The sequence below is a fragment of the Pongo abelii genome, chromosome 19, assembly GCF_028885655.2.
Source record: "Pongo abelii isolate AG06213 chromosome 19, NHGRI_mPonAbe1-v2.0_pri, whole genome shotgun sequence".
In the NCBI taxonomy this organism is placed as follows: domain Eukaryota; kingdom Metazoa; phylum Chordata; class Mammalia; order Primates; family Hominidae; genus Pongo; species Pongo abelii.
Window position 1 is genome coordinate 74,100,724 of NC_072004.2, and position 27,547 is coordinate 74,128,270.

Here is a 27,547-nt window from a genome sequence, read left to right on the forward strand (position 1 = left end):
AGAGATTACTGCAGCCTCCATCTACCTGGGCTCAAGCAATTCTCCCACCTCAGCTTCCCGAGTAGCTGGGACCACAGGGGCACACCACCATGACCAGCTAATTTTTTAAATATATTTTAAGTTCTAGGGTACATGTGTACAACATGCAGGTTTGTTACATAGGTATACATGTGTCATGTTGGTGTGCTGCACCTGTTAACTCGTCATTTACATTAGGTATATCTCCTAATGCTATCCCTCCTCCCTCCCCCCACCCCACGACAGGCCCTGGTGTGTGATGTTCCCCACCCTGTGTCCAAGTGTTCTCATTGTTCAATTCCCACCTATGAGTGAGAACATGCGGTGTTTGGTTTTCTGTCCTTGCGATAGTTTGCTCAGAATGGTGGTTTCCAGCTTCATCCATTTCCCTACAAAGGACATGAACTCATCCGTTTTTATGGCTGCATAGTATTCCATGGTGTAAATGTGTCACATTTTCTTAATCCAGTCTATCACTGATGGACATTTGGGTTGTTCCAAGTCTTTGCTACTGTGAATAGTGCCACAATAAACATATGTGTGCATGTGTCTTTATAGCAGCATGATTTATAATCCTTTGGGTATATGCCCAGTAATGGGATGGCTGGGTCAAATGGTATTTCTAGTTCTAGATCCTTGAGGAATCGCCACACTGTCTTCCACAATGGTGGAACCAGTTTACAAACCCACCAACAGTGTAAAAGTGTTCCTATTTCTCCACATCCTTTCCAGCACCTGTTGTTTTCTGACTTTCTAATGATCGCCATTCTAACTGGTGTGAGATGGTATCTCATTGTGGTTTTGATTTGCATTTCTCTGATGGCCAGTGATGATGAGCATTTCTTCATGTGTCTGTTGGCTGCATAAATGTCTTCTTCTGAGAAGTGTCTGTTTATATCCTTTGCCCACTTTTTGATGGGGTTGATTTTTTCTTGTAAATTTAAGTTCTTTGTAGCTTTTGGATATTAGCCCTTTGTCAGATGAGTAGATTGCAAAAATTTTCTCCCATTCTGTAGGTTGCCTGTTCACTCTGATGGTAGTTTCTTTTGCTGCTCAGAAGCTCTTTAGTTTAATTAGATCCCATTTGTCAATTTTGGCTTTTGTTGCCATTGTTTTTGGTATTTTAGTCATGAAGTCCTCACCCATGCCTACGGCCTGAATGGTATTGCCTAGGTTTTCTTCTAGGGTTTTTATCGTTTTGTCTAACATTTAAGTCTTTAATCCATCTTCAATTAATTTTTGTATAAGATATAAGGAAGGGATCCAGTTTCAGCTTTCTACATATGGCTAGCCAGTTTTCCCAGCACCATTTATTAAATAGGGAATCCTTTCCCCATTTCTTGTTTTTGTCAGGTTTGTCAAAGATCAGATGGTTGTAGGTGTGTGATATTATTTCCAGGGGCTCTATTCTGTTCCATTGGTCTATATCTCTGTTTTGGTACCAGTACCATGCTGTTTTGATTACTGTAGCCTTGTAGTATAGTTTGAAGTCAGGCAGCATGATGCCTCCAGTTTTGTTCTTTTGGCTTAGGATTGTCTTGGCAATGCGGGCTCTTTTTTGGTTCCATTTGAACTTTAGTTTTTTCCAGTCTGTGAAGAAAGTCATTGGTAGCTTGATGGGGATGGCATTGAATCTATAAATTACCTTGGGCAGTATGGCCATTTTCACAATATTGATTCTTCCTATCCATGAGCATGGAATGTTCTTCCATTTGTTTGTGTCCTCTTTTATTTCGTTGAGCAGTGGTTTGTAGTTCTCCTTGAAGAGGTCCTTCACATCCCTTGTAAGTTGGATTCCTAGGTATTTTATTCTCTTTGAAGCAATTGTGAAAGGGAGTTCATTCATGATTTGGCTCTTTGCTTGTCTGTTATTGATGTATAGGAATGCTTGTGATTTTTGCACATTGATTTTGTATCCTGAGACTTTGCTGAAGTTGCTTATCAGCTTAAGGAGATTTTGGGCTGAGATGATGGGGTTTTCTTCATATACAATCATGTTATCTGCAAACAGGGACAATTTGACTTTGTCTTTTCCTAATTGAATACCCTTTATTTCTTTCTCTTGCCTGAGTGCCCTGGCTGGAACTTCCAACACTACATTGAATAGGAGTAGTGAGACAGAGCATCCCTGTCTTATGCCAGTTTTCAAAGGGAATGCTTCCAGTTTTTGCCCATTCAGTATGATACTGGCTGTGGGTTTGTCATATATAGCTCTTATTATTTTGAGATACATCCTATCAATACCTAGTTTATTGAGAGTTTTTAGCATGAAGGGCTGTTGAATTTTGTCAAAGGCCTTTTCTGCATCTATTGAGATAATCATGTGGTTTTTGTCTTTGGTTCTGTTTATATGATGGATTACGTTTATTGATTTACGTATGTTGAACCAGCCTTGCATTCCAGAGATGAAGCCAACTTGATCATGGTGGGTATATCAGCTTTTTGATGTGCTGCTGGATTTGGTTTGACAGTATTTTATTTAGGATTTTTGCATCAATGTTCATCAGGGATATTGGTCTAAAATTCTCTTTTTTTGTTGTGTCTCTGTCAGGCTTTGATATCAGGATGATGTTGGCCTCATAAAATGAATTAGGGAGGATTCCCTCTTTTTCTATTGATTGGAATAGTTTCAGAAGGAATGGTACCAGCTCCTCTTTGTACCTCTGGTAGAATTTGGCTGTGAATCTGTCTGGTCCTGGACTTTTTTTGGTTGGTAGGTTATTAATTATTGCCTCAATTTCAGAACTTGTTATTGGTCTATTCAGGGATTCAACTTCTTCCTGTTTTAGTCTTGGGAGGGTGTATGTGTCCAGGAATTTACCCATTTCTTCTAGATCTTCTAGTTTATTTGCATAGAGGTGTTTATAGTATTCTCTGATGGTAGTTTGTATTTCTGTGGGATCGGTGGTGATATCCTCTTTATGATTTTGTATTGCGTCTATTTGATTCTTCTCTTTTTTCTTCTTTATTAGTCTTGCTAGCAGTCTATCAATTTTGTTGATCTTTTCAAAAAACCAGCTCTTGGATTCATTGATTTTTTGAAGGGTTTTTTTTGTCTCTATCTCCTTCAGTTCTGCTCTGATCTTAGTTATTTCTTGCCTTCTGCTAACTTTTGAATGTGTTTGCTCTTGCTTCTCTAGTTCTTTTAATTCTGATGTTAGGGTGTCAATTTTAGATCTTTTCTGCTTTCTCTTGTGGGCATTTAGTGCTATAAATTTCCCTCTACACACTTCTTTAAATGTGTCCCAGAGATTCTGGTATGTTGTGTCTTTGTTCTCATTGGTTTCAAAGAACATCTTTATTTCTGCCTTCATTTCGTTATGTACCCAGTAGTCATTCAGGAGCAGGTTGTTCAGTTTCCATGTAGTTGAGCAGTTTTGAGTGAGTTTCTTAATCCTGAGTTCTAGTTTGATTGCACTGTGGTCTGAGAGACAGTTTGTTATAATTTCTGTTCTTTTACATTTGCTGAGGAGTGCTTTACTTCCAACTGTGTGGTCAATTTTGGAATAGGTGTGATGTGGTGCTGAGAAGAATGTATATTCTGTTGATTTAGGGTGGAGAGTTCTGCAGATGTCTATTAGGTCCGCTTGGTGCAGAACTGAATTCAATTCCTGGATATCCTTGTTAACTTTTTTGTCTCGTTGATCTGTCTAATGTTGACAGTGGGGTGTTAAAGTCTCCCATTATTATTGTGTGGGAGTCTAAGTCTCTTTGTAGGTCTCTAAGGACTTGCTTTATGAATCTGGGTGCTCCTGTACTGGGTGCATATATATTTAGGATAGTTAGCTCTTCTTGTTGAATTGATCCCTTTACCATTATGTAATGGCCTTCTTTGTCTCTTTTGATCTTTGTTGGTTTAAAGTCTGTTTTATTGGAGACTAGGATTGCAACCCCTGCTTTTTTTTGTTTTCCATTTGCTTGGTAGATCTTCCTCCATCCCTTTATTTTGAGCCTATGTGTGTCTCTGCGCATAAGATGGGTCTCCTGAATACAGCACACTGATGGGTCTTGACTCTTCACCAATTTGCCAGTCTGTCTTTTAATTGGAGCATTTAGCCCATTTACTTTTAAGGTTAATATTGTTATGTGTGAATTTGATCCTGTCATTATGATGTTAGCTGGTTATTTTGCTCGTTAGTTGATGCAGTTTCTTCCTAGCATTGATGGTCTTTACAATTTGGCATGTTTTTGCAGTGGCTGGTACCGACTGTTCCTTTCCATGTTTAGTGCTTCCTTCAGGAGCTCTTGTAAGGCAGGCCTGGTGATGACAAAATCTCTCAGCATTTGTTTGTCTGTAAAGGATTTTATTTCTCCTTCACTTATGAAGCTTAGTTTGGCTGGATATGAAATTCTGAGTTGAAAATTCTTTTCTTTAAGAATGTTGAATATTGGCCCCCACTCTCTTCTGGCTTGTACAGTTTCTGCCAAGAGATCTGCTGTTAGTCTGAGGGGCTTCCCTTTGTGGGTAACCCAATCTTTCTCTCTGGCTGCCCTTAACATTTTTTCCTTCGTTTCAACTTTGGTGAATCTGACAATTATGTGTCTTGGGGTTGCTCTTCTCGAGGAGTATCTTTGTGGCATTCTCTGTATTTCCTGAATTTGAATGTTGGCCTGCCTTGCTCGGTTGGGGAAGTTCTCCCAGATAATATCCTGAAGAGTGTTTTCCAACTTGGTTCCATTCTCCCCATCACTTTCAGGTACACCAATCAGATGTAGGTTTGGTCTTTTCACACAGTCCCATATTTCTTGGAGGCTTTGTTCATTTCTTTTTACTCTTTTTTCTCTAAACTTCTTTTCTCCCTTCATTTCCTTCATTTGATCTTCAATCACTGATACCCTTTCTCCCACTTGATCAAATCGGCTACTGAAGCTTGTGCATGTGTCATGTAGTTCTCATGCCATGGTTTTCGGTTCCATCAGGTCATTTAAGGACTTCTCTACACTGTTTATTCTAGTTAGCCATTCATCTAATCTTTTTTCAAGGTTTTTAGCTTCTTTGCGATGGGTTCGAACATCCTCCTTTAGCTCGGAGAAGTCTGTTATTACCGATCATCTAAAGCCTTCTCTCAACTCATCGAAGTCATTCTCCATCCAGCTTTGTTCCATTGCTGGCGAAGAGCTGCATTCCTTTGGAGGAGAAGAGGTGCTCTGGTTTTTAGAATTTTCAGCTTTTCTGCCCTGGTTTCTCCCCATCTTTGTGGTTTTATCTACCTTTGGTCTTTGATGATGGTGACGTACAGGTGGGGTTTTAGTGTGGATGACCTGTTTCTTAGTTTTCCTTCTAAGTCAGGACCCTCAGCTGCAGGTCTGTTGGAGTCTGCTGGAGGTCCACTCCAGACCCTGTTTGCCTGGGTATCACCAGTGGAGGCTGCAGAACAGCAAATATTGCAGAACGGCAAATGTTGCCGTCTGATCCTTCTTCTGGAAGCTTCGTCTCAGAGGGGCACCCGGCTGTATGAGGTGTCAGTTGGCCCCTACTGGGAGGTGTCTCCCAGTTAGGCTACTCGGGGGTCAGGGACCCACTTGAGGAGGCAGTCTGTCCATTCTCAGATCTCAAACTCCGTGCTGGGAGAAGCACTACTCTCTTCAAAGCTGTCAGACAGGGACATTTAAGTCTGCAGAAGTTTCTGCTGCCTTTTGTTCAGCTATGCCCTGCCCCCAGAGGTGGAGTCTACAGAGGCAGGCAGGCCTCCTTAAGCTGCGGTGGGCTCTACCCAGTTCGAGCTTCCAGGCTGCTTTGTTTACCTACTCAAGCCTCAGCAATTGTGGACGCTCCTCCCCCAGCCTTGCTGCTGCCTTGCAGTTCCATCTCAGACTGCTGTGCTAGCAGTGAGCGAGGCTCCATGGGCATGGGACCCTCTGAGCCAGGCGCGGGATATAATCTCCTGGTGTGCCGTTTGCTAAGGCTGTTGGAAAAGTGCAGTATTAGGGTGAGAGTGTCCCGATTTTCCAGGTACCATCTGTCACAGCTTCCCTTTGCTAGGAAAGGGAATTCCCTGACCTCTTGCATTTCCAGGGTGAGGCGATGCCCCACCCTATTCCGTGGGCTGCAGCCACTGTCTGACAAGCCCCAGTGAGATGAAACCAGTACCTCAGTTAGAAATGCAGAAATCACCCATCTTCTGCATCGCTCATGCTGGCAGCTGCAGACTGGAGCTGTTCCTATTGGGCCATCTTGGAACCTCCCCCACAACTAATTTTTAAATTTTTATTTTATTGTTTTTATTTATTTATTTAAGACACAGTCTTGCTCTGTTGCCCAGGCTAGAGTGCAGTGGCATGATCTTGGCTCACTGCAACCTCTGCCTCCCAGGTTCAAGCAATTCTGGTGCCTCAGCCTCTTGAGTAGCTGGGATTATAGGCGTGTGCCACCACGCCTGGCTAATTTTTGTATTTTTAGTAGAGACAGGGTTTCACCATATTGGCCAGACTGGTCTCAAACTCCTGGCCTCAAGTGATCTGCCTGCTTCAGCCTCCCAAAGTGCTGGGATTACAGGCATGAGCCAATGCTGCCGGCTCTAATTTTATGTTTAATAGAGACAAGGTCTCGCTATGTTGCCCAGGCTGGTCTTGAACTCCTGAGCTCAAGTGATCCTCCTGCCTTGGCCTCCCAAAGTGCTGGGATTATAGGTGTGAGTCACCACACTTGGCTAAGGATCACTTTTTAATACTCTGTTTCATAATACATGTAAAGAGAATTACCATCATTTAATCTGACAATTATGTAAAAATATTATGTAAGCAGCAGAAAATGCCTGTGGAGTGGTATAAAATGCAGAAAGAACGTCATCAGGTATCCAACCACTGTGTTCCTACACTGGAGGGAAAACCACCTACATGGGACTTTGAGACTTGATTAGGATGTCCACCATGGTGCCTCCTGAGGGGATCTTCAAAAGTAATTTTTAACGTATGTGGGTTTGTTTTGTTTTTGCCTGTGAGCAGACTTCAGATCCCAGCTCTCCTGCATAACAACTTTTTTTTTTGAGACAGAGTCTCACTTGTCACCCAGGCTGGAGTGCAGTGGCACAATCTCGGCTCACTGCAACCTCTGCCTCCCAGGTTTAAGTGATTCTCCTGCCTCAGCCTCCCAAGTAGCTGGGATTACAGGCGCCCGCCACCACACCCAGCTAATTTTTTTTTTTTTTTTTTAGTAGAGACGGGGTTTCACCATTTTGGCCAGGCTGGTCTCAAACTCCTGACCTCAAGTGATCCACCGCCTCAGCCTCCCAAAGTGCTAGGATTACAAGCATTATCCTGCATAACAACTTTGCATGTGCTAGTCACACTTCAGGGGCAGCTGCCCTCCCTGGCCTGGCTCTCTGGATCAGCTCAAGACCAATTTCACTTGATAAGAATCCAATACTCTGTAAGTGCAAAGAAGTCTCCATCTTTTTACTAGAAAGTTCTGAAGAATGTGATCCTGTTACGTGGACCTACCAGGTTCATGAGCTAGAGTTGCAAAGGTATCCTTATGTAGAAGGTAAAATGGAAATTTCTAAATGGGTGGCAAACCTTCTCCCTGGTGCTTCACCTTCAACTTGGCCTCCTTTTCCTTTCATGAATAAAAGAAGTTGAAAATGTACACATGTGTATGTAGCCTCTGTTCAGTCTTAGAAGTTATGGCCACACTTCATATTATAAATTCTAGCTGTAAACACGTTCATCACTTATAAGTGAATTATATTAGTGAGTAGCCTTGATTATGGGACCAGAAAAGAATGAGCCAGTATAGTATCGTGGTTAACGATCATCTCTGGTATTTGGGCGATTTAGGCTCAAATACCATAGCTCTGCATTTTTTAATTTATTTTTTATTTTTAAAATTTTTTTGAGGCAGGGTCTCACTCTGTCACCCAGGCTGGAGTGCAGTGGCGCAATCATGGCTCACTGCAGCCTCGACCTCCTCGTTCATCCCACCTCAGCCTCCTGAGTAGCTGGGACTACAAGCACACACCACCACGCCCGGCTAGTTTTTGTATTTTTTGTAGAAATGGGGTTTCGACACGTTGCCCAGACTGGTCTCGAACTCCTGAGCTCAAGCAATCCACCCACCTCGGCCTCCCAAAGTGCTAGGAATACAGGCATGTACTACAGTGCCTGGCCTGCAATTTTTTTTTTAAATCTGTGCAAGCTTGGGCACATTATTTAAACTGTCTAAGCTTTATTTTTTTTCTCATTTGTACAACGAGATGATAAGAATCCTACCTTATTGGCTTGGTGTATTTATCAGGGTAATGTATGGCCTTAGCATAGCATCCAGCACAGAATAAAAACTGTTGTTGGCTATTAATAATAAAAAAAAATTCTCTGAGCACCTAAGATATATCATGAATCCTGGGTGATAATCATTTTTGCTCAGAGACAACCCATTAGGCCCACACTCTGGGTCTACATACTTTTATTCTTGACAGAAATGGTTTACAGTGACGTAGCCATAGTTTTGACAGGGAGAGTCATCTGGTTTCCCAAGATCTAGCACAATGGGAACCCCTGTGATCTCACGGCAGGGACTGGCTAGGACCAAGGCAACTGTCAGTAACAAAAGGGACAATGGATGGAATAGAACAAATCAAACAAAGCAAGGGCTCGATGTTAGGAATCTGAGGGTATTTAGAAAGGGAAAAGGCAACCTTACATTCCTCGAGTCCCTGAAGGCACCACTGCAGTATAGGATAGTACAGTAATTCATGTTGATGGTGAAGTGTGCCTCAGCCTTCCAGAGAAAATTTACGTATATTCACTATTTTAAAATAGGCAGAGAACCCATTTTCTATTACCAGGCAAGCACTTCAAAAAAAGATTAAGATCAACATTTTAGTGCTTGAAGACAGGGGAACTTCAGTTACATGTAAAATCCCCTGGGATAAAACAAGTTAGCTTCCAAAAAAACTACTAAGCGTCACTATGTTTAAAAAGCTTAAACATTCTGCAAATCAGTACTGTATAAATTAACCACTACCACCCACAAAAGACAGTGGCTACTTAACTTTGGTACAAAGAATCAGGGTCAGCTTGCCTGTGATACTTTAATAAAGGAAATGTGTTGTTTTCTAATATGCCCCTTTCAAATCATGATCCAAAGAGGTGCAGTGAAAAACAACAGACAAAAACCAACAACAAACAAGACTTCCCACTTATACTCTTCTCGATGATGGAATTTGTGGAGAATTCTCCCCCTCTCTGCACTTGAGATTCCTTGATGGTAAAATGAGGGAGTCTGGACTAGATGATCTTCAAGGTCCCGTCCAGCTTGGATGTTCTGGGATAAAGTTACCTGACCCAACTAACAGGTACCCAGTGAGTGTCCTTGCTCAGCTTCTCTAAGACCACTTTGAGCTGGCTGTAGGCACCCTGGAGATCCTCCTTCACCAGCACAGCGTCTACCAGGTGCCCATAATGCTGGTCTATGAAGGCGGCAGAAGCGGCCATCTCTTGCTGCTGCTCATCCTGCAAGGAAAGGGGTGGTAAAAGGAGCAACTGGGTTGTTCTCCTATAACAAACCTATAGCCTTTGTCTTGAGCAATGTTCCAACCTTTAACTTTTAAGTGATGAGTGGATGACTAGGTCCCACTGATAACCAACCGTGTACACAAGAACAGAGTGTAGGGACAACATCATGTCAAGCTTCAAAGAAAGTTAATGGGCAGTAGACACAATCACTGTTCAGTCATTCACTCACAGAATACCTCCTGAGGACCTATGAACTCAAAGCCATGATAGGAAGTGCATTGGGGATGCTGATTCTATATCTGTGTATATATGTCAATATCACACTTCCTGCCTCAGAAGTACTTCCAAAGAAGTAGTATTGTGCTGCACGACATTTAGTACACAGGTTAAATAATTATAAGAAAGAACTATAAATAATAACTATATAAAAACAGAGCAAACATTTCTGCAATCAACTGGCAGAAGGAGAAGAAATCATTCTAATGCCCTCCTGAAGACTCCTAAATTCACAGTGTAGAACTCAATTCTTTTCATTTCCTCACACCAGAGCCAAACACTAGCACAGCAAAGTGGAGTTATTTAAGAAAGCACTGGACAATTCTAATCAAATTCCCCATTTCCTTAGGGCAGCTGATCTCTTTAATCAGATTGCTTTTCTGACACCTAACGTTAAGGCATAGGCAACAACTCCATCTTACCCAATGTGGGCACTGTTTGCATCTTCATTCAAAAGAACCTCTAATAAGTATTATTTCGGGTGAGTAGTTGTCTGACAATTAGCCTGGTTTTGGAAAATGGGAAAGTGGCAGGCCCATTCTAAGTAAAATTACAAAATGAAATTTGTCACTGGCATTCACTCACTGCCCTTTTTAGTCCTCTCTTGCTGTCTCCCCTCTGCTTCTAGGGGCTCAGTGTTTTCATGCTGCCACAGGGAAAGGGTGAGTTCTGTTCTCTCCCAAAGAGACCTACATTCCAAATAATCCCCCCTCTTCTCTGTCACCAGTCAAAACCCAACTCCTACTTTAGTGAGAGAATCTGAAATTTCAGGATTCGAGTCCTCAAGATCCAGGAAAAGGGTTTGGCATGCTACTTCAAAGATAGTAGAAATGTAAGAGAAGGCTGAGATAATTTCTTCTCCTTTTCTCCTCCAGGAGGGAAAAAATTCGATGAAATTGGGAGACACTTCTCAATTCTATATTCTATATAGAATATTCTTGCAGGGCTACCTTCATACTCAGAAGCCCTATCCCATAACTGCCCCCTGGTTCTTCAACCCCACCTTCCCCACTCCCTGACACACACCCATCCTATAGACCTGTCTGCTGCTTCCAGTTTCCCCTCCTCCAGGCACCGACATGGTTCATCCTGGAAGCATTTGGCTATTTGAGAAATTATAGAAGGAAAATTTTTGCCACAAAGAACCATAATCTTCCTAATAAATATCTGCATCTGGAAAGAACTTAAGTAAATCTCTAATGGAGTAAAAACGTGTGACATTTGCTTAGCAGTCATAAATCTCCTGAACCCCTTTCCTGGCCTGTAACGATGGAACTCGCCCACCTGTGTCTTCAGCAAGAGTCACAGTCCCGAAGATCACATAGGAAAGATTCCCCCATGCTGTCCATCACCCCCAGGTTGGATCAGCTTTGCCGAGTCAGAAGCCAGAAGCCCCATTAACTTGTGGTCAGCAAGGAAACAGAGGATGTTTTGGGTCCCTTACCAGGAACTCAGGTGCCAGACAATGGACAGATATTTAATGTTACACAAAACCCATGCCTTTGTGAGGAATTTCTCCCAATGTCATCTGGGGTCTGCCAACATACATCAAAACCACATGAAAGGCTGTGTGTTAAAAATGGAGTGCCTGGGCCCCACTCCAAACCCCTAGGTCGGAATCTCTGGGAGTAGAACCGGGGACTCTGTGTTGAACAGCCTCACTGTGACCTTGCTGCCTACTCACAGCTGCAGGGTGGTGGAGCATGAACGGGCCAGCTGCATTTCATCATCAGCCCACCTGCTTGGAACGCAGCATTCTGGTGGGCAATAAAGGAGATGGGATAGAAGACAAAACCAGCCAGGCTGGAAGGACACTGGCAATAGAATGCAGCTGCTTCTCCTGAAATAACAACCATGGGCCAGGGAGGGTTCTGACTCCTAGAAAGCTGGCACTGCCTGTGGACCTCATGATTTGGCCTTGAGTCCTAGGAAGCTGCCTCTTATTCTCCCTATGACTTCTTAACTCTGAAAAATGAGCCATTTCCCCTGCTTATTCAATCCTGAAATATTTGCAAAACAAAACAAAGCCAATATAGTAAAAGAAATGGGCAGATTGATCCTAAAATTCATACGGAAATGCAAAGGACCCAGAATAGCCAAAACAAGCTTGAAAAACCTGACTTCAAAACTTACTACAAAGCTAGTAATCAAAGTAAGACAGTGTGGTGCTGGCGTAAGAACAGACATGTAGACCAATGGAATGGGACTGAGACTCCAGACAGAAACCCTTACTTTTCTTGCCAATTGATTCTAGACAAGGGTGTTAAAATAATTAAATGAGAAAATAGTCTCTTCAACCAGTGATGCTGGAGTAACTGGCTATACACATGCAAAGAATGAAGTTGGACCCCTACTTTGGACAATCCACAGAAAATAACACAAAATAGATGATAGACCCAAATGTAACTGCTACAACTATAAATATCTTAAAAGAAAACAAACGAGTAAATCTTTATGACCTTGGATTCAACAATGATTTCTTAGATGTGACACCAAAAATATAAATGACAAAAGAAAAAATAGATACATTGGACTTTATCACATTTTAAAATGTTATGCCTCAAAGGATACTATCAAGAAAGTAAGGACCAGGCGTGGTGCCTCCCAGCACTTTGGGAGGCCTCGCGAGGCAGGTGGATCACCCAAGGCCAGGAGTTTGAGACCAGCCTGGCCAACATGGTGAAACCCCATCTCTACTAAAAATACAAAAGAAATTAGCCGAGCGTGATGGCATGCGCCTGTAATCCCAGCTACTTGGAGGTTGAGGCAGGAGAATCACTTGAACCTGGGAGGTGGAGGTTGCAGTGAGCCAACACCACACCATTGCACTCCAGTCTGGGCAAGAAGAACGAAACTGTCTCAAAAAAAAAAAAAAAAAAGAGAAAGTGAAAAGACAACTCAGAATGGGAAAAAATATTTGCAAATCATGCATCTGACAAGGGACTTGTATCCAAATAGATAAAGAATTCTTACAACTCAATAATAAAAAATGGACATTTAAAAATGGACAAAGTATTTGAATAGACATTTCTCCAAGAAAGATATAAAAATGGCCAATAAACACATGAAGAGATGCTCAACTTCACTGATGATTACAGAAATGCAAATTAAAACCACAATGAGATACCACTTCACACCTACTAGTAGTGCTATGATTAAAAAGACAGACAATAACAAGGGCTGGTGAGGATGTGGAGAAATGGGAACTCTTGAACACTGCTGCTGGGAATGTAAAATGGTACAGCTGCCACAGTAGAGTTAAACATAGAACTACCCTATGACCCGGCAATTCCATACCAAGGTATACACCCAAGAGAAATGAAAACATGTTCACACAAAAACTTGAATATGAACATTCATAACATGATTCATAATAGCTGAAAAGGTAGAAACAATCTAAATGTCCATTAATTGATAAATGGGTAAGCAAAATGTGGTACTCTACACCATGGAATATTATTCAGCCATAAAAAAAGAATGAAGTATTGATACATGAATGAACCTTAAAAACATTATATTAAGTGAAAAAAGCCAGATACAAAAGGTCTTACATTGCATTAATCCATTTATATGAAATGTTTAGAATAGACAAATTTATAGTGACAGTAGATTAGCAGTTGCCTGTGGCTAGGAAGGGGCTGGAGGAAAACAGATAATGGGAAATTCTAATGGGCTCAAGGTTTCTTTTTGAAGTGACGAAAATACTCTTAAATTGACTGTGGTAGTTGCAACAACTCTGTGAATACATCATTAAATTGTATGCTTTAAATGGGTGAATTGTACGGTATGTAAATTTTATCTCAGTAAAGCTGTTAACTCCCCCTCCAAAAAACACAGAAAACAAAACAAAATTTAGTCATGAGCCCACTATTCAGAGAGAATTGCCTTTAGCATTTTAGTGTATTTTGTGTGTAACACAAAATTAGAATCCTGATTTTTTATTTTCTGATTTATTTTTTCTCGTATTTAGCTATGTCATCAAATATTCCCCCAACACATGGCTTTTATTTATTTATTTATTTATTTTATTTATTTTATTTTTTTTTGAGACAGACTCTTGCTCTGTCGCCCAGGCTGAAATACAGTGGTGCAATCTCAGCTCACTGAAAACTGCCTCCCGGGTTAAAGTGATTTTCCTGCCTCAGCCTCCCAAGTAGCTGGGATTACAGACGCCCACCACCACGCTCAGCTAATTTTTGTATTTTTAGTAGAGACGGCGTTTCACCATGTTGGCCAGGCTGATCTCAAACTCCTGACCTCTGGTAATCCACCCACCTCGGCCTCCCAAAGTGCTGGGATTACAGGCGTGAGCCACCACTCCCGGCCCCAACATATGGCTTTTAACTGGCTATAATACTTCAATACACCCTGTAAGTGTCACGTAATGGAGTATATTGAACTGAGTCCCGACAGTGAACATTATTTAGGTTGTCTCTGATTTTTTTGTTATATGATGGGCATACTGTATGTTTCTTTTTTTTGTTTTTGAGATGGAGTTTGCTCTTGTTGCCCAGGCTATAGTGCAATGGCGCAATCTCGGCTCATTGCAACCTTCGCCTCCAAGTTCAAGCAATTCTCCTGTCTCAGCCTCCCAAATAGCTGGGATTACAGGCGCGTGCCACCACACCCAGCTAATTTTTTGTATTTAGTAGAGATGGGGTTTCACCATGTTGGTCAGGTTGGTCTCGAACTCCTGACCTCAGGTGATCCACCCGACTTGGCCCTCCAAAGTGTTGGGATTACAGGTGTGAGCCACTGCACCCAGCCAATATTGTATGTTTCTAAATGACTCTAGACTTAAGCTGATATTCCCCTATTCCCCTTAGAGTTTCTTATGTTTTTTTTTTTTTTTTAGATGGAGTCTTGCTCTGTCACCCAGGCTAGAGTGCAGTGGCGTGATTTTGGCTCACTGCAGGCTCTGCCTCCTGGGTTCAAGTGTTTCTCCTGTCTCAGCCTCCCGAGTAGCTGGGATTACAGGCATGTACCACCACACCTGGCTAATTTTTGTATTTTTAGTATGAGACGGGGTTTCACCATGTTGGCCTGGCTGGTCTCGAACTCCTGACCTCAGGTGATCTGCCTGCCTCAGCCTCCCAAAGTGCTGGGATTATAGGCGTGAGCCACCATGCCAGTCTCCCCCTTAGAGTTTCTAAAGGAGAAAATTTTTTTCTTTTTTCTACTTTTTTTTTTTTTTTTTGAGACAGAGTCTCACTCTGTCACGTAGGCTAGAATGCAGTGGCATGGTCATGGCTCACTGCAGCCTTGACCTATTAGGCTCAAGTGATCCTCCCACTCCCACCTCAGTCTCCCGAATAGCTAGGACTATAGGTGTGTGCCACCACACCTGGCTACTTTTTGTAATTTTTTTGTAGAGATGGGGTTTCACCAAGTTGCCCAGGCTGGTCTTGAATTCCTGGGCTCAAGCAATCTGCCCACCTCAGCCTCCCAAAGTGCTGAGATACAGGCGTGAGACACCGTACCTGGCCAAAGAGAGAATTTCTAATGTTCCTTGTATGTATGCCATTCTAAATAATTTACTGAGACCAGGTACGGTGGCCCACACCTGTAATCCCAACACTTTGGGAAGCTGAGGCAGGAGGATCATTTGAGGCCAGGAGTTTGAGACCAGCCTGGGCAACACAGAGACACTCTGTCTCTATAAAAATTTTTTTTTTAATTGGCTGGGCATTGGTGGTACACGCCTGTAGTCCCAGCTACTTAGGAAGCTGAGGAAGACTGCTTGAGCCCAGGAGTTCAAGGCTGCAGTGAGCCATGATTGTACCACTGCACTCCAGTCTGGGCAATACAGCAAGATCCTGTCCCAAAAAAAATAAAAGGCTGGGCACAGTGGCTTACACCTGTAATCCCAGCACTTTGGGAAGCCAAGGTGGGAGGATCACTTGGGCCCAGGAGTTCAAGACCAGCCTGGACAACATAGTGAGTCCCTGTCTTTAAAAAAATAATAATAAAATAAAAAGTGTATCAATGTGGACAGTTAAAACTGAGAATTAGTATGAACTAGGATTGCATCAAAATCTTGACTCAGAGGCAGCTTCCTGACCAAGGGGAAGGATCCGAGAAGGCCGCTTTCAGATGAAACCAGCTATATAGGACAGCAAGCAAAGTCTATTCTGGGACTGAGTTGCTTCTGACTGTCCCCACCACCCATAACAACTTCCAACTCATTCTGCTAACTGACCCTGTTAAGAACCAAAAAAGATGAGTCACCAAGCCCATAACTCCTGGAAGAACTCTGTCAAATATTTAGGTTTTGGGTGAGGGTCTCACCATCCTGACATAGACTGGGCTGAACAAAGAATCTATGACAGTGAAACAGAAGTTCATTTAGGACACATCAGATGATCTCATCCACTAGTTTTAGAAATCCCTTCATTCACTGATGATTCAAACTGGTTTGATAGCAGTGATAATGACCTTGTTAGTTGGGGTTTCAATTTAAAATACTTGGATTTGGCCTAGGAGTATAGTTTGATGAGTACAGTCTGTCACACTCAGATGAGGTCCCTGACAGGTGTCACATTTTGGGGGAGGGTGCTTATGTGAGGGAGTGGAGGGGAGTGAGCCCAGGCAAAGCCACCTGCCTGGTTTAGGAGGCACTTCTAGCTGTTCACCTTGAGCCTTCTGGCCATGTAATCATCTTCTCTTAAGTTTTTCAATAGGCAAAATGGAAAGACAATCACATGTAGAAGGTGTGTCCCGCATCCCTCTTCAGCTGCAAGCACCCTTATGCAGCTAGAAGCATTCCTGTAACAGCCTCCCTTAGGCCTTCAGAAAAGAAACAATCTTTAAACTTACAAATGGGGCTGCCGTGTCCTCACAAGCTGGGGACATAGGTGGCGTTTTTCTTTTTTCCTGAATTGCAGGCTTTACAAATATAATATAGGGTTTAAATTCTGAGGTCCTCAGTTGTTTCAGTGCCTGAGAAAGAAAGTTCAGGAATATTATATACTTTTGAAGTGTTTTGTTGTGAAATATACTTTTGAAAGCTCAATAATCGTGTGCTTCGATCCCATAACCTCAACAGCAAAGGTCCTGGTTACATGGGTCCCACGACAATGGACTTCAGCTGGGCAGACCAACTGCTCCTTTTCTCGTCCTTCACTTTGACATTGAACTCAGCGGGGCCCTGAAGTCACACTCACTGCCAATAGAAGGTTCCTAAGCCTCAGCTCAGAGACAGTTGCTGTCTCTCTTAGCTCTGACCCCTCCGGCTATAATTAACCTTCTTAGGCTCCTCTCCACTTTCCATTTCTGAAGGGTGAGGAAGCATGAGTCAGTGTGTATCTATTTAGTCAAATGTCATCAATTTTGGACTACATTATTACAAACTTTGTGCTATTACATCTCCTCTTGGTATTCAAAGAAGAAAAGGTTTGCAAAGCAAATGAGATTACTGAACAGATCACTTAAACTGTAGACTGTAGAAATTGCACTCTTGGGCCGGGCGCGGTGGCTCACACCTGCAATCCCAGCACTTCGGGAGGCCGAGACGGGTGGATCATGAGGTCAGGAGATCAAGACCATCCTGGCTAACACGGTGAAACCCCGTCTCTACTAAAAATAACAAAAATTAGCCAGGCGTGGTGGGGGCACCTGTAGTCCCAGCTACTCGGGAGGCTGAGGCAGGAGAATGGCATGAATCCGGGAGGCGGAGCTTACAGTGAGCCGAGATCGCACCACTGCACTCCAGCCTGGGTGACAGAACAAGAATCTGTCTCAAAAAAAAAGAAAAAGAAATTGTACTCTTGATTAATGCATTTTATCTAGAATTAAGGGCACCACTTGGAAACACTAGTATTAAACTGCTATATGCATTATCTGTACCCTTGATCAATAAAGTGATCAATAAAATCACTTTTCAAAGAAAATTTTGAAACTCAGACTTTTAATTTTGATCACTAACTCCCTGTAAGTCCAAATGAGTGAGTGTTTTCCTTTATAGGCATAATGTGCTTTTTGGAATATATTTCAAGCAAACTTCTTTAAAATAAAGCCTATAGTTTATACCATAAAATCAGAGATCTGTTTCTATAGAGGGGAAAAAAAAATCCCTAGATTGAGTTCAAAGCTTGGAAGTTTTTCTAAAAGACAAGGTTAAAAAGATGGTTAAGCCCCTGCTGAGCCCACAGCATGCTGGGTGTGAAGGAGTGGAAATGTTTTTGAAGCACTTCACAGGGCCATGTCTCCCTCCCTCTTTTTCCCCTTTAAACTGCTCTCCTCACTGCCTCCCTGAGTGGTTCTCTAAGCCACTGACTCCACCTGCCCTGGTTGGGGACGGGGAGGCCTGGCACCGAGAGCTCAGCCCCAGCTTCACCTGGGTACTGATATCTAATTCTCTGGCACATTGCAATGGCCAGTCAGCACCACCAACTATTGTGTGATTTGTTCCATGCAGCGGTTATTAGCCTGGGTCTGTGGGCCACCAGAGTGTCCACAAGCTCCCTACAATTAATGCAGCATTTGTGGATAGAGGGGCATGTTTTGGGGTACAAGGCTTTCATTTGATTCTCAAAGGAAGACCCAAAGAAATTGAGCAGCCAGTGTTCTAGACTAAAAATTCCTTAGACTGAGGTTAAGTGTTGTGTAAAATGTACAATCCCCTAGTTATAAATTCCGTTAACCAGAAATGGCCAGTAGGCCCAGCAACTCACTTCCGGCTCCACGTCCACCAAACAAACTTTGTTTTTGGCCATAACAGCCTGAATGGCCTCCAGGCTGGTTCCATAGAGATTTTCCTTATATTCACCATGTTCCAGGAACCTAAAACACCACCAAAGGGGAAAAGGCCTTTAGTTCCTCAGCTTTCTTAAATTAGCAAAGCAAAGGGGACCTCCCAACATGACTTCTCTCCCGCTTCCCCCATCCTTTCCGGGAGCCCTCCCAGGAGCTCCAGTGGAATACAGATACAAAAACACACAACTGCCTGGAGGGCCAACGGGCCCATCAAGCAACGTACTTGTTGTGATGTAAGTCGGCCTCAAATGCTTGCTTAGACACAAAGTGATATTCCACTCCTTCCTTCTCATGACTCTTTCGGGGCCTCGTGGTATCTTTTAAAGAAAGAAGGAAAGCTGGGCAAAGAGATGTCACATCACAGCACGCAGGGACAGCAGCAGGCTTAGGCACTCATTTGGGAGTTCACTGCTGCTGTGTCTAAACCAAGCACTTCCACCTCATTGCATGTCCCTGTATCAGGCACTGTGCCTTTCCAGGCAGGCGTATCACTGATTCACACAACAACTCTTTGATGTAGGCAAAAGGAGGCTTTTCCTTTTGCAGCTGAGAAAACTGAGGGACAGAGAGGTTCAGCACCGTGCACAGTGACCCACAACCAGTAGAGAGCACAGCCAGAATCAGTCTCTCTGCCAAATGCCCAGCTTATACCCTTAACCACTCTGCTAACTGACTCCCTGATGCTGTGGTTTTTGGTTTTTTTTTTTTTTTTTTTGAGACGGAGTTTTGCTCGTTCCCCAGGCTGCAGTGCAATGGTATGATTTCGGCTCACCGCAACCTCTGCCTTCTCGGTTCAAGCGATTCTCCTGCCTCAGCCTCCCAAGTAGCTGGGATTACAGGCATGTACCACCACACCCGGCTAATTTTGTATTTTTAGTAGAGATGGGGTTTCTCCATGTTGGTCAGGCTGGTCTCGAACTCCCGACCTCAGGTGATCCACCCGCCTCAGCCTCCCAAAGTGCTGGGATTACAGGCGTGAGCCACCGCGCCCAGCAGATGCTGTGGCTTTTAAAGAATCACTTAAGGGACCCCTAGTCCTAACTTTTAATTCTTCATTGTTTTTTATTTTTTGAGAGCAAAGGAGCCACACATACACTTGACCCTGATGTATGCTTTTAATTCTTTAGTCAATTAGTTCTCAACTCCAGAAAAAGGAGACAGGAAGACAGACCGTCCCTATGTGGATCAGATGTGTTTCAGCAAGGCTGGCTCTCAAATAAAAATGTTAAAACACATGGTGTTTTCTCATTGATTTCCATAACAGAATCGGGATGCACACTTCTGAGGAAAATCAGGTCTTCCACAGAACAAGGGCACACACAAAGCTACACACACAGTATTTTCCAAAAGATAAAATAGGATCTTGAGGCACTGTGTCTTCTGGCCCATGGGAACCACCCAGGGGATGTCCTGTGTTCTTTCTGTGGCATCTTAGTCCAACCTCCGGTAGAGGTGCTAGGGTCACTTTTCCAACCATGTCATCCCCCTGCTTAAAAACTTGTATTTATCTATGGGTTACATTCTAAACACCCTAGCTGAGTATATGAGACCTGCGTGATCTGCCCAACCTCTCAGCTCCATTTTCCAGCACATCATCCACACTAACCTCCCCAGTCCCTAACACTGCTCTGTCCCTTTGCACATGTTGTTTCCTCTGTACAGAGAATTATTCCTTTCTCTTCTGCCTGGAAAACTCCTATTTACTCTTCAAAACCCAGCATAAAAGTCACTGCCTCTGGGAAGCCTTCCCTGACTCCCCCAGTTTCTAAAACAAAGGAGGAAAGTCTCCTGTCTGTGCAGTGCCTACAAGCAGGTGGGCCTGACCATCCAGGCACCTCTTCCCCAGGGGATGGATCCAGGGGGTTCTGAGCGATCAGTGTGTGAGCAACCTCTGCATGTCCTGTTTCAGTCCACCTGAAACTTCGAAGGCTGTAGCTCCCTGAAGCCCTCCAGGTCCATCACAGGTGTGCTGCCACAATGGCCTCCCCAGGGCCACCACCTCCCCCACATCCCTGCCACTTCAGATTGGGCTCTGGAAGACAGCTCTGACAACCCACAGACTAGATGCTGGGTCCAGGGGCCCAGGGAGAGTGGTGTGATCAAAGCAAGGCTTCGCGGTTGCTCTGCCCCAGAACACTCTGAGGAGGCCCCATTACCGCTGCCACAGTACCCCTCTCAGTAGCCACCAGGCATTCACACTGCATCCCTCTGAGGCCAGGGGGACTGAGAGTGAGTCCCAGAAAGGAAAGGGGCAGCCAAGGGCACGAAGTGGGAGGCGGCAGGTGAGAGGCCATTGTGCATCCTCATTAAAAACATGACTGGGGCAGGCTGCCTGGGTTTGAATCCTGGCTCTACCACTTACCAACTGTGTGATATTGGACAAGTTACTTAACCTCTCTGACCCTCAATGTCTTCCTCTGCCACATAAGATGATAACAATCTCTCTTCTCAGGGGTACTGGGAGGGCTGACCCAGGGCACTACACATAAAAGCTCTTGGTGCATTACCTGGCACCTTCGTTCTCCTCATCCTCATCCTCCTTATCACATTCAGAACCAGGATCCTCTGCCCACGGGCGCTTGACATCCCAGGGTGCCCCTGGCAGCAGTAAGCCCCAGGAATTGGCAGGGGAGGCATCACACAGGAATGTACCCAGCCACCCTGACAAACTGGAATCTGGCTATAAGGGAGTGCCGAGAAATACCACTCGCAGGGCTCTGTGGCTTCTCTGACCCGCCCTCTCATCCAAGCAGAGGGCAGGGGCCATAGGAGTCAAAATTCACTGTGATGAGGAGGAATGCCCCCTACTGTGGGGGCCCCTTGATGTCAGGTTGAGGATGCCACTTTGCCTACAATGTGCTCTGGACTCACCTCCCACCCAAGCAGGAACCAAGCAAGTGGTCCTCCAACTTCTGCCTCAGAGGGTCTCAGAGGACCACTGAGAGTGGATTTCTTCCCATCATGCCTTTGTCCCCCAATTTGCCAATAGCAGGCAGTGCCTAGTGATCCTTTAAACCCAAAGTAAGGATTTGGATGAATCTGGGGTGTTAAGTCCCCATGAAATATTTGTGTGTGTGCAGACAAACACGCACTCCCACATGGGCCCTCTTACGTGGAACAGCGACGCCAAAGTGCTGTGGGTTCTCAGCCACCACCTTTTGCTTCAGCTCGTGCAGTCGGGCTCCCAGAGACCCTGGGAAACAAGAGGAAGGCTGACCAGGGTCCCTGCTGAGCTACCTCCCCACCTGCTCCAGGGAGGAAACCAGATCACTTCCTGGAAACCCAGGATGGCACCTACCGATCAGAACCACCAGGCGGGGCCGCTCTCCGGGCTGGTGTTGGTACCTGGCCACCTCCTCGTAAGTCAGCAGCTCCGGAGACTCAGCTCCGGAGGACATCTTCCCTTCCTGCGAGCCACCCAGTCTCTCCCTACAGCCCAGCCGGAAGCTCCTCCGAAGACCAGCTTGGGAGGAGGGACAGAGGGACACCATGGCATTTGTCCCAGGATCTCCCAGTAGAGACTTTTTCCACCTGGCCAGACCTGGAGATGGGACTGAGTCCCACTGACTTCTCCCAACCTCCTCCTGCTACTGGAAGAGGTTGTTCGGGAAATACAATAATAAGATGAAAGGGTGACCCCTGCATTCACAAACTAGGGCTTAAGGTCACTGTTTTACTTGGCATGTGACTGACCTTGAACAAGTCCCTTCATCTCTCTGAGCCTCAATTTCCTTATCTGTGAAATGAGGATATGAATCTACAAATACTATGTGTGGTCCTAGATTAGATCGTGGACCAAGGGAAAATGCCATAAGGGACATGATGGGGACAACTGTTAACATTTAAATAACAGCATACAATAGATTTGGATACATTTTAAATTCTCAGAATTTGATCATTGCCCTGAGAAAGTCTTTGGCCTTAGGAAATACATGCTGAGAGATTTAGGGTTAAAGGGACACGATGTCTACAACGAAGTCTCATATGACTCAGGAAAAAAAATGCAGAGATGTGGGAAAGGAAATTGAGCAAACATGGCAAAGGAGCAACAACTGGTGAATCTGGGTGTGGAGTATATGGGAGTTCTTTGTATAATTCTTACACCTTTTCAGTAAGTTTGAAATTACTTCAAAACAAAGTTAAGGGGCTGGGTGCAGTGGGTCATGCCTGTATCCCAGCACTTTGGTAGGCCGAGGCAGGCGGATCACTTGATCTCAGGAGTTCAAGACCAGCTGGGGAACATGGTGAAACCCCGTCTCTACAAAAAATACCAAAATTAGCCAGGTGTAGTGGCATGCACCTGTAGTCCCAGGTACTAGGGAGGCTGAGATGGAAGGATCATTTGAGCCTGGGAGGCTGAGGCTGCAGTGATTTGTGATCACACCACTGCACTCCAGTGTGGATAACAGAGCAAGACCATGTCTCAAAAAATAATTTAAAAAAAAGTTTAAAAACTTTTTAGAAAGGAGGATTGCTTGAAGCCAGGAGCTTGAAACCAGCTAGGCAACATAGCGAGACCCCACCTCTACAAAAAAAATTTTTTTAATCAGTTGGGCATGGTGTCAGGTGCCTGCAGTCCCAGCTACTCAGGAGGCTGAGGTGGGAGGACTGTTTGAGCCTAGGATGTTGAGGCTGCCGCAAGCTGCAATGTCACACACTACTGCACTCCAGTGTGAGTGACAGAGCAAGACCCTGTCTCTAAAAATTAACCAAAAAACAAAAAAAACCTTTTGCCTATCTCTAAGACCTTTGAAAAAACTGACCAAAACAAAAGAAGTGAAAAGGGGCTCTGGAGAGCCGCAAACACCCCTCACTGTGTGGTAGTGGTGTTAATATTGAATAAACTCCAATTGCGATGATGGTGATAATAATTAGTATTTTAATTAGTATTAATGTAGGGGTGTGTGTGCCTTTCCCGCCAGGGCAGTGTGCCCCACGGCTGGGTAAAAGCTGGGTGGGGGCCCAACGCCTGGACATGCTCAGCTCCTGCTTAGGCTGAGAGAACTGAGGAGAGAGGGGGGTCCCACAGGCTCCGCTACTCCAGAAGGACTCCTCGGGCTCAGATCACCCTGATTTGACCTCTCCCTGACTCTGGGGCCTGGGGTGGGGCAGGTTGTGCATGTGGGTGTCAGGGGGAGCTACTTACCCACATAGTGCCCTTTGAGGTAGCCCTCACAGTCACAGGTTTCTGGGAAGCAAACAGAGGGAGGGAAGCCAGTGAGTCCCACCAGACACATCCGGCCCAGGGCACCCAGCCCCTGGATGGCCGGGCAGGAAGAGCCCCTGGGATGGTGTCTTGTGGGGAGCTCAGGGGAAATCCCGTGTCCTGGACACCCCAAGAAAGCAAGGTCCTCTGTTTTGCTCAGTTCTTCATGCTTAGGCCCCTAACAGCCTTTCCAGGCCCTGAGGGGGATTCTAGGCCAGCAGGCCTCCCCAGTCCCTGAGTGTGAGCAGTGTGAACAGGGAGGGATTCACTCCAGCCTGCCCTGCCTTCCCACCCCTTGTCTCCTATCCAGCCCCATCACAGCACAGCCAAGTCCTGGAAAGGCTGGGCCCCGCGTGTCAGGAGGGCAGGGAGGTGCCCCTAAGGCCTTGAACCCTGTCCCCACCAGCTCTGCCTGCCTCAAGGGAACAGCCCAGTCTGGCTGGCAGGGCAGGAAGAGGTGTGCAGACAGTGGGAGGGGCACAGCTGCCCAGATAGGGAAAGAACATGAGCCCCTCAGGCCCCAGACGTTCCATGGAAAAGGGGCCACGCCTGTGGACAGCGGATAGATACTGGGCCTACCTTTGTCACAAGGCTGATCATCTGCGGTTTGCACAAAAGACAGATGGAACAGCATTAGTGGAGGGAAGCGGGGACCCTGCGGCTGAGGGCAGCCATGGCCCGAGTGCCTGAGGAGCCCACCATCTGGCCTCTCTCCCTTTCCTCCAACGAACCTGTGATCTGAGCTGTGGCACATTATTAATCCCCAAGACCTGCTCTAATTAGTCTTCTTGTGTGTGTCTCATTAGCAGCCCAGAGAAAGCCAGCTCATCAGTGGCGCAGCAGCCTCAAGGCCACTGCACTCAGTGGCCCTTCTAACCTGACAGCAAGTCTGGAAAAGTGGCCATTGTCAGGGGCCCAGGGAGCAGCTTACTCTGGGATCCCGCAGTGGGAATAGGACCCACTCTCTCTTTTCTGGGTTGGAGTCTGGCCCTGGAAAATGCAGATGCCTGAGGATGGAGCGGGGTGGAGCAGAGCTGCAGGCCATCTGTGTTCTGGTCACCTGGCACCTGCTCAGGCCGCTCACTCAGTTACAAGTCTGCCCTCTAGTACCAGAGAGACCATGCCCTGGAAAAGCTTCCTCTCTACACGGGGCCCTACCCTGGGGCTCAGATCACAGGCCTTCAGAAAATGTGACCCCACCTCTGCTCACTTAACCTTGTGACCCTACATATTCCCAGCTTAGAAAAGATACCTGACTCTACTGACTTCACAGGGTTCCAAGAAGTAGGTGGATGTATATTCTAAACTGTAAAGTGCTATACGGTGTAGAGTTGCCAGATAAAACGCAGGACACCCACTTAAACTTGAATTTCAAATAAACAACAAGTAACTTCTTAATATAAGTATGTCTCAAATATTGCACAGGACATACTTATACTATAATAAAAACTAAATAAAAACATACTTATACTAGAAACCAATCTGTCATCTATCTGAAATTCAAGCTTCAACTGGGCATCCTTTATTTGCATTTGCCCAGTCTGGCAACCTGGCAGCCCTACCAGAGGCACCGGGTCACACACGGCCTTCTCCATTCCCTTCCAACGCCAGTGCTGCTTCCATTTTCAGGGTCAGAGAGCCCTTGGGAATCTAATGAAAGCTGTGGATCCTCACACGCACATGCACACACGTGTGAACACACATACATCTGCACATCATTTTGGGAAAGCTGTTAACATACCCCCCAGCATCATCTATGGACTCCAAATATACAAGCTCCTCTCCAGGGACTAGCTGCCCCCCACCTCCTACTTCCCACCCCCTCCTTCCTCTGAAGTCCATGAGCTCAGACAAGATCCCTGATGCCCCCTCCAGCCCACTGCCTGCTTCTTCCCAGCCTGAATCCTCCCTCGCCCTAACCCCGGGCCCTCCCTGGAGTGCCATCCCTGACAATCTACTCACAGGGGGGCTTCTTGAGGCTCTGGGGGCTCGGCAGGGTGCCCGCGGCTCTCCGGTAGCTTAGTCGTCTGCAGGGACACAAGGGGATGGGCGGGCCCGTGAGCTGGGCCAGAGAACCACTTGAAAGGAACCTTCTGGAAAACTTGGGAAGCCAAGGCCTGGATCCCACAGGTGGGCACACACTGGACACTCTGAGGGCCTCCTGCTTCGCACTAAGTTCCAACGAAGGGAACACTTTCACAGGGCTCACTGGCTCACCAGGAGGAAGAAACTGAGTCTCTTGCTCCAGAAATAGCTCATCCAGCTCAAGATGGCCACACAGGGATCCAGCCCGGTATACGATCCTCAGCTCGTCATTACTCTCCTATGGCCAATTTCTAAGGAGAGGCAGCCCCTTCTCTACTCCCCAGCCTCCCCATCTCTGAGGGAGCTGGGAATTAGCAGAACGACTCCCAGGAGAGGCCGAGGACAGAAGTGACCCTAATTTAACACCTTCCCCTCAGCAGAAGGCTCAGCCCGGGCAGACTGTCCAATGTGGCTATGAGGGAGAGCTGGGGCTCTCAGAGGTGTCTAGATTTCCACATTTAAATGCAGCTGAAGAGCCGGGTGTGGTGGCTCACACCTGTAATCCCAGCACTTTAAGAGGCCGAGGCGGGAGGATCACTTGAGGTCAGGAGTTCGAGACCAGCCTGGCCAACATGGTGAAACCCCGTTCTCTACTAAAAAATACAAAAACTAGCTGGGCATGGTGGTGCACGTCTGTAATCCCAGCTACTCAGGAGGCTGAGGCAGGAGAATCCAGGAGAATCGCTTGAACCTGGGAGGCGGAGGTTGCAGTGAGCTGAGCTAGCACCACTATACTCCAGCCTGAGCAACAGAGTGAAACTATGTCTCAAAAAAAAAAAATGCAGCTGAAGAGCTCTCCCCCACATCCTCTGGTAAGATGTTGCCAAGACCTGTGAACCCTAAAATGGAGATGGGTCTGGGGTTCCCGAGCAGACAGAGCTTTGTTCTCAGACTTCAGCACCTCAGAATTGCCTGGAACATTTGTCAGAATGTGGGTTTCTGGGCGGGACCCATGGATCTGTATTTCTAACAAGTCCCCAGGTGACGCCGAAGCCCCCGGCCAGGGGGCCACACCTTGAGGGCCACTGAAATGGGTGAACCCTGAGGTTCTGTCCTTACCACAGTCCACACACCAAAAGATGTGAGGGCTACAACCCACAGTGGTAGTCACAACTGCCACCCTCTGACCCAAGACTGACCTTCTTGGAAGTCTAAAGAAATAATTTGAAACATGAGGAACAGTCTATGTGCAAGGTAAGTACTGCAGCTTTATAAAAGTGAAGAATTGGGAACAATCTAATAGAAGTGCAGCCACAGGAAAGCAGTGAAATCACTTAGCTAGTTCCTCCCAGAAGCCTTCCCTGCATTCCTGGATGAGGGCGCAGCCTCCTAATATGAACTCACACAGCACCATGTCCTCCTCCCTTGCACCCATCATGTTTATAAAAATTGTGTGTTTGAAGAGTGTCTGGCTTTTCCACTGAACTGTAAGCTCCTCCAGGACAGAAACCCTGGGTTCACAGCAGCCCACAAGATGCCCAGCACATGCCAGCTCAATTCATCCTAAATACCTGCCGCCTAGGAATGAATGGCACAGCTCCTGATGAGTTAGTATACAGCCACTAAAATCACACTACAAAAACGATGCTATAATATGGAAAATACTCATGCCAAAAATGTTTAAAAAAAAAAAAAAAAAAAAAGCAAGACCCCAAATTCTGTATGCAACACTCACATAAAAAGCACAGTAAAGAAATAAACTATGCAGTTTAGATAGGGGTGAGATGTGGTGAATTTTCTTTCATAGTCCTCCTC

General features: G+C 45.4%; 1 protein-coding gene across 3 annotated transcripts in view; it reads right to left on the bottom strand.

Annotated features, from left to right (window-relative positions):
- Window positions 1–8,107: 8,107 nt before the first annotated feature.
- The window catches only part of MPP3 (MAGUK p55 scaffold protein 3), a 32,724-nt gene continuing 13,284 nt past the window's right edge, over window positions 8,108–27,547 (bottom strand). For 2 of the 3 annotated variants that reach the window (XM_054537051.2, XM_054537050.2), the window contains exons 12-20: window positions 25,670–25,734; window positions 24,287–24,307; window positions 23,648–23,689; window positions 21,800–21,964; window positions 21,614–21,694; window positions 18,725–18,818; window positions 18,420–18,528; window positions 16,564–16,686; window positions 8,108–9,468 (exon numbers count right to left, since the gene is read on the bottom strand). In XM_054537051.2, the coding sequence (XP_054393026.2) occupies window positions 9,292–9,468; window positions 16,564–16,686; window positions 18,420–18,528; window positions 18,725–18,818; window positions 21,614–21,694; window positions 21,800–21,964; window positions 23,648–23,689; window positions 24,287–24,307; window positions 25,670–25,734 (877 nt within the window). In that variant the 3' untranslated portion in view covers window positions 8,108–9,291. The remainder of the gene's footprint in view (window positions 9,469–16,563; window positions 16,687–18,419; window positions 18,529–18,724; window positions 18,819–21,613; window positions 21,695–21,799; window positions 21,965–23,647; window positions 23,690–24,286; window positions 24,308–25,669; window positions 25,735–27,547) is intronic. The other variant, XM_063718836.1, reaches the window with a different exon arrangement.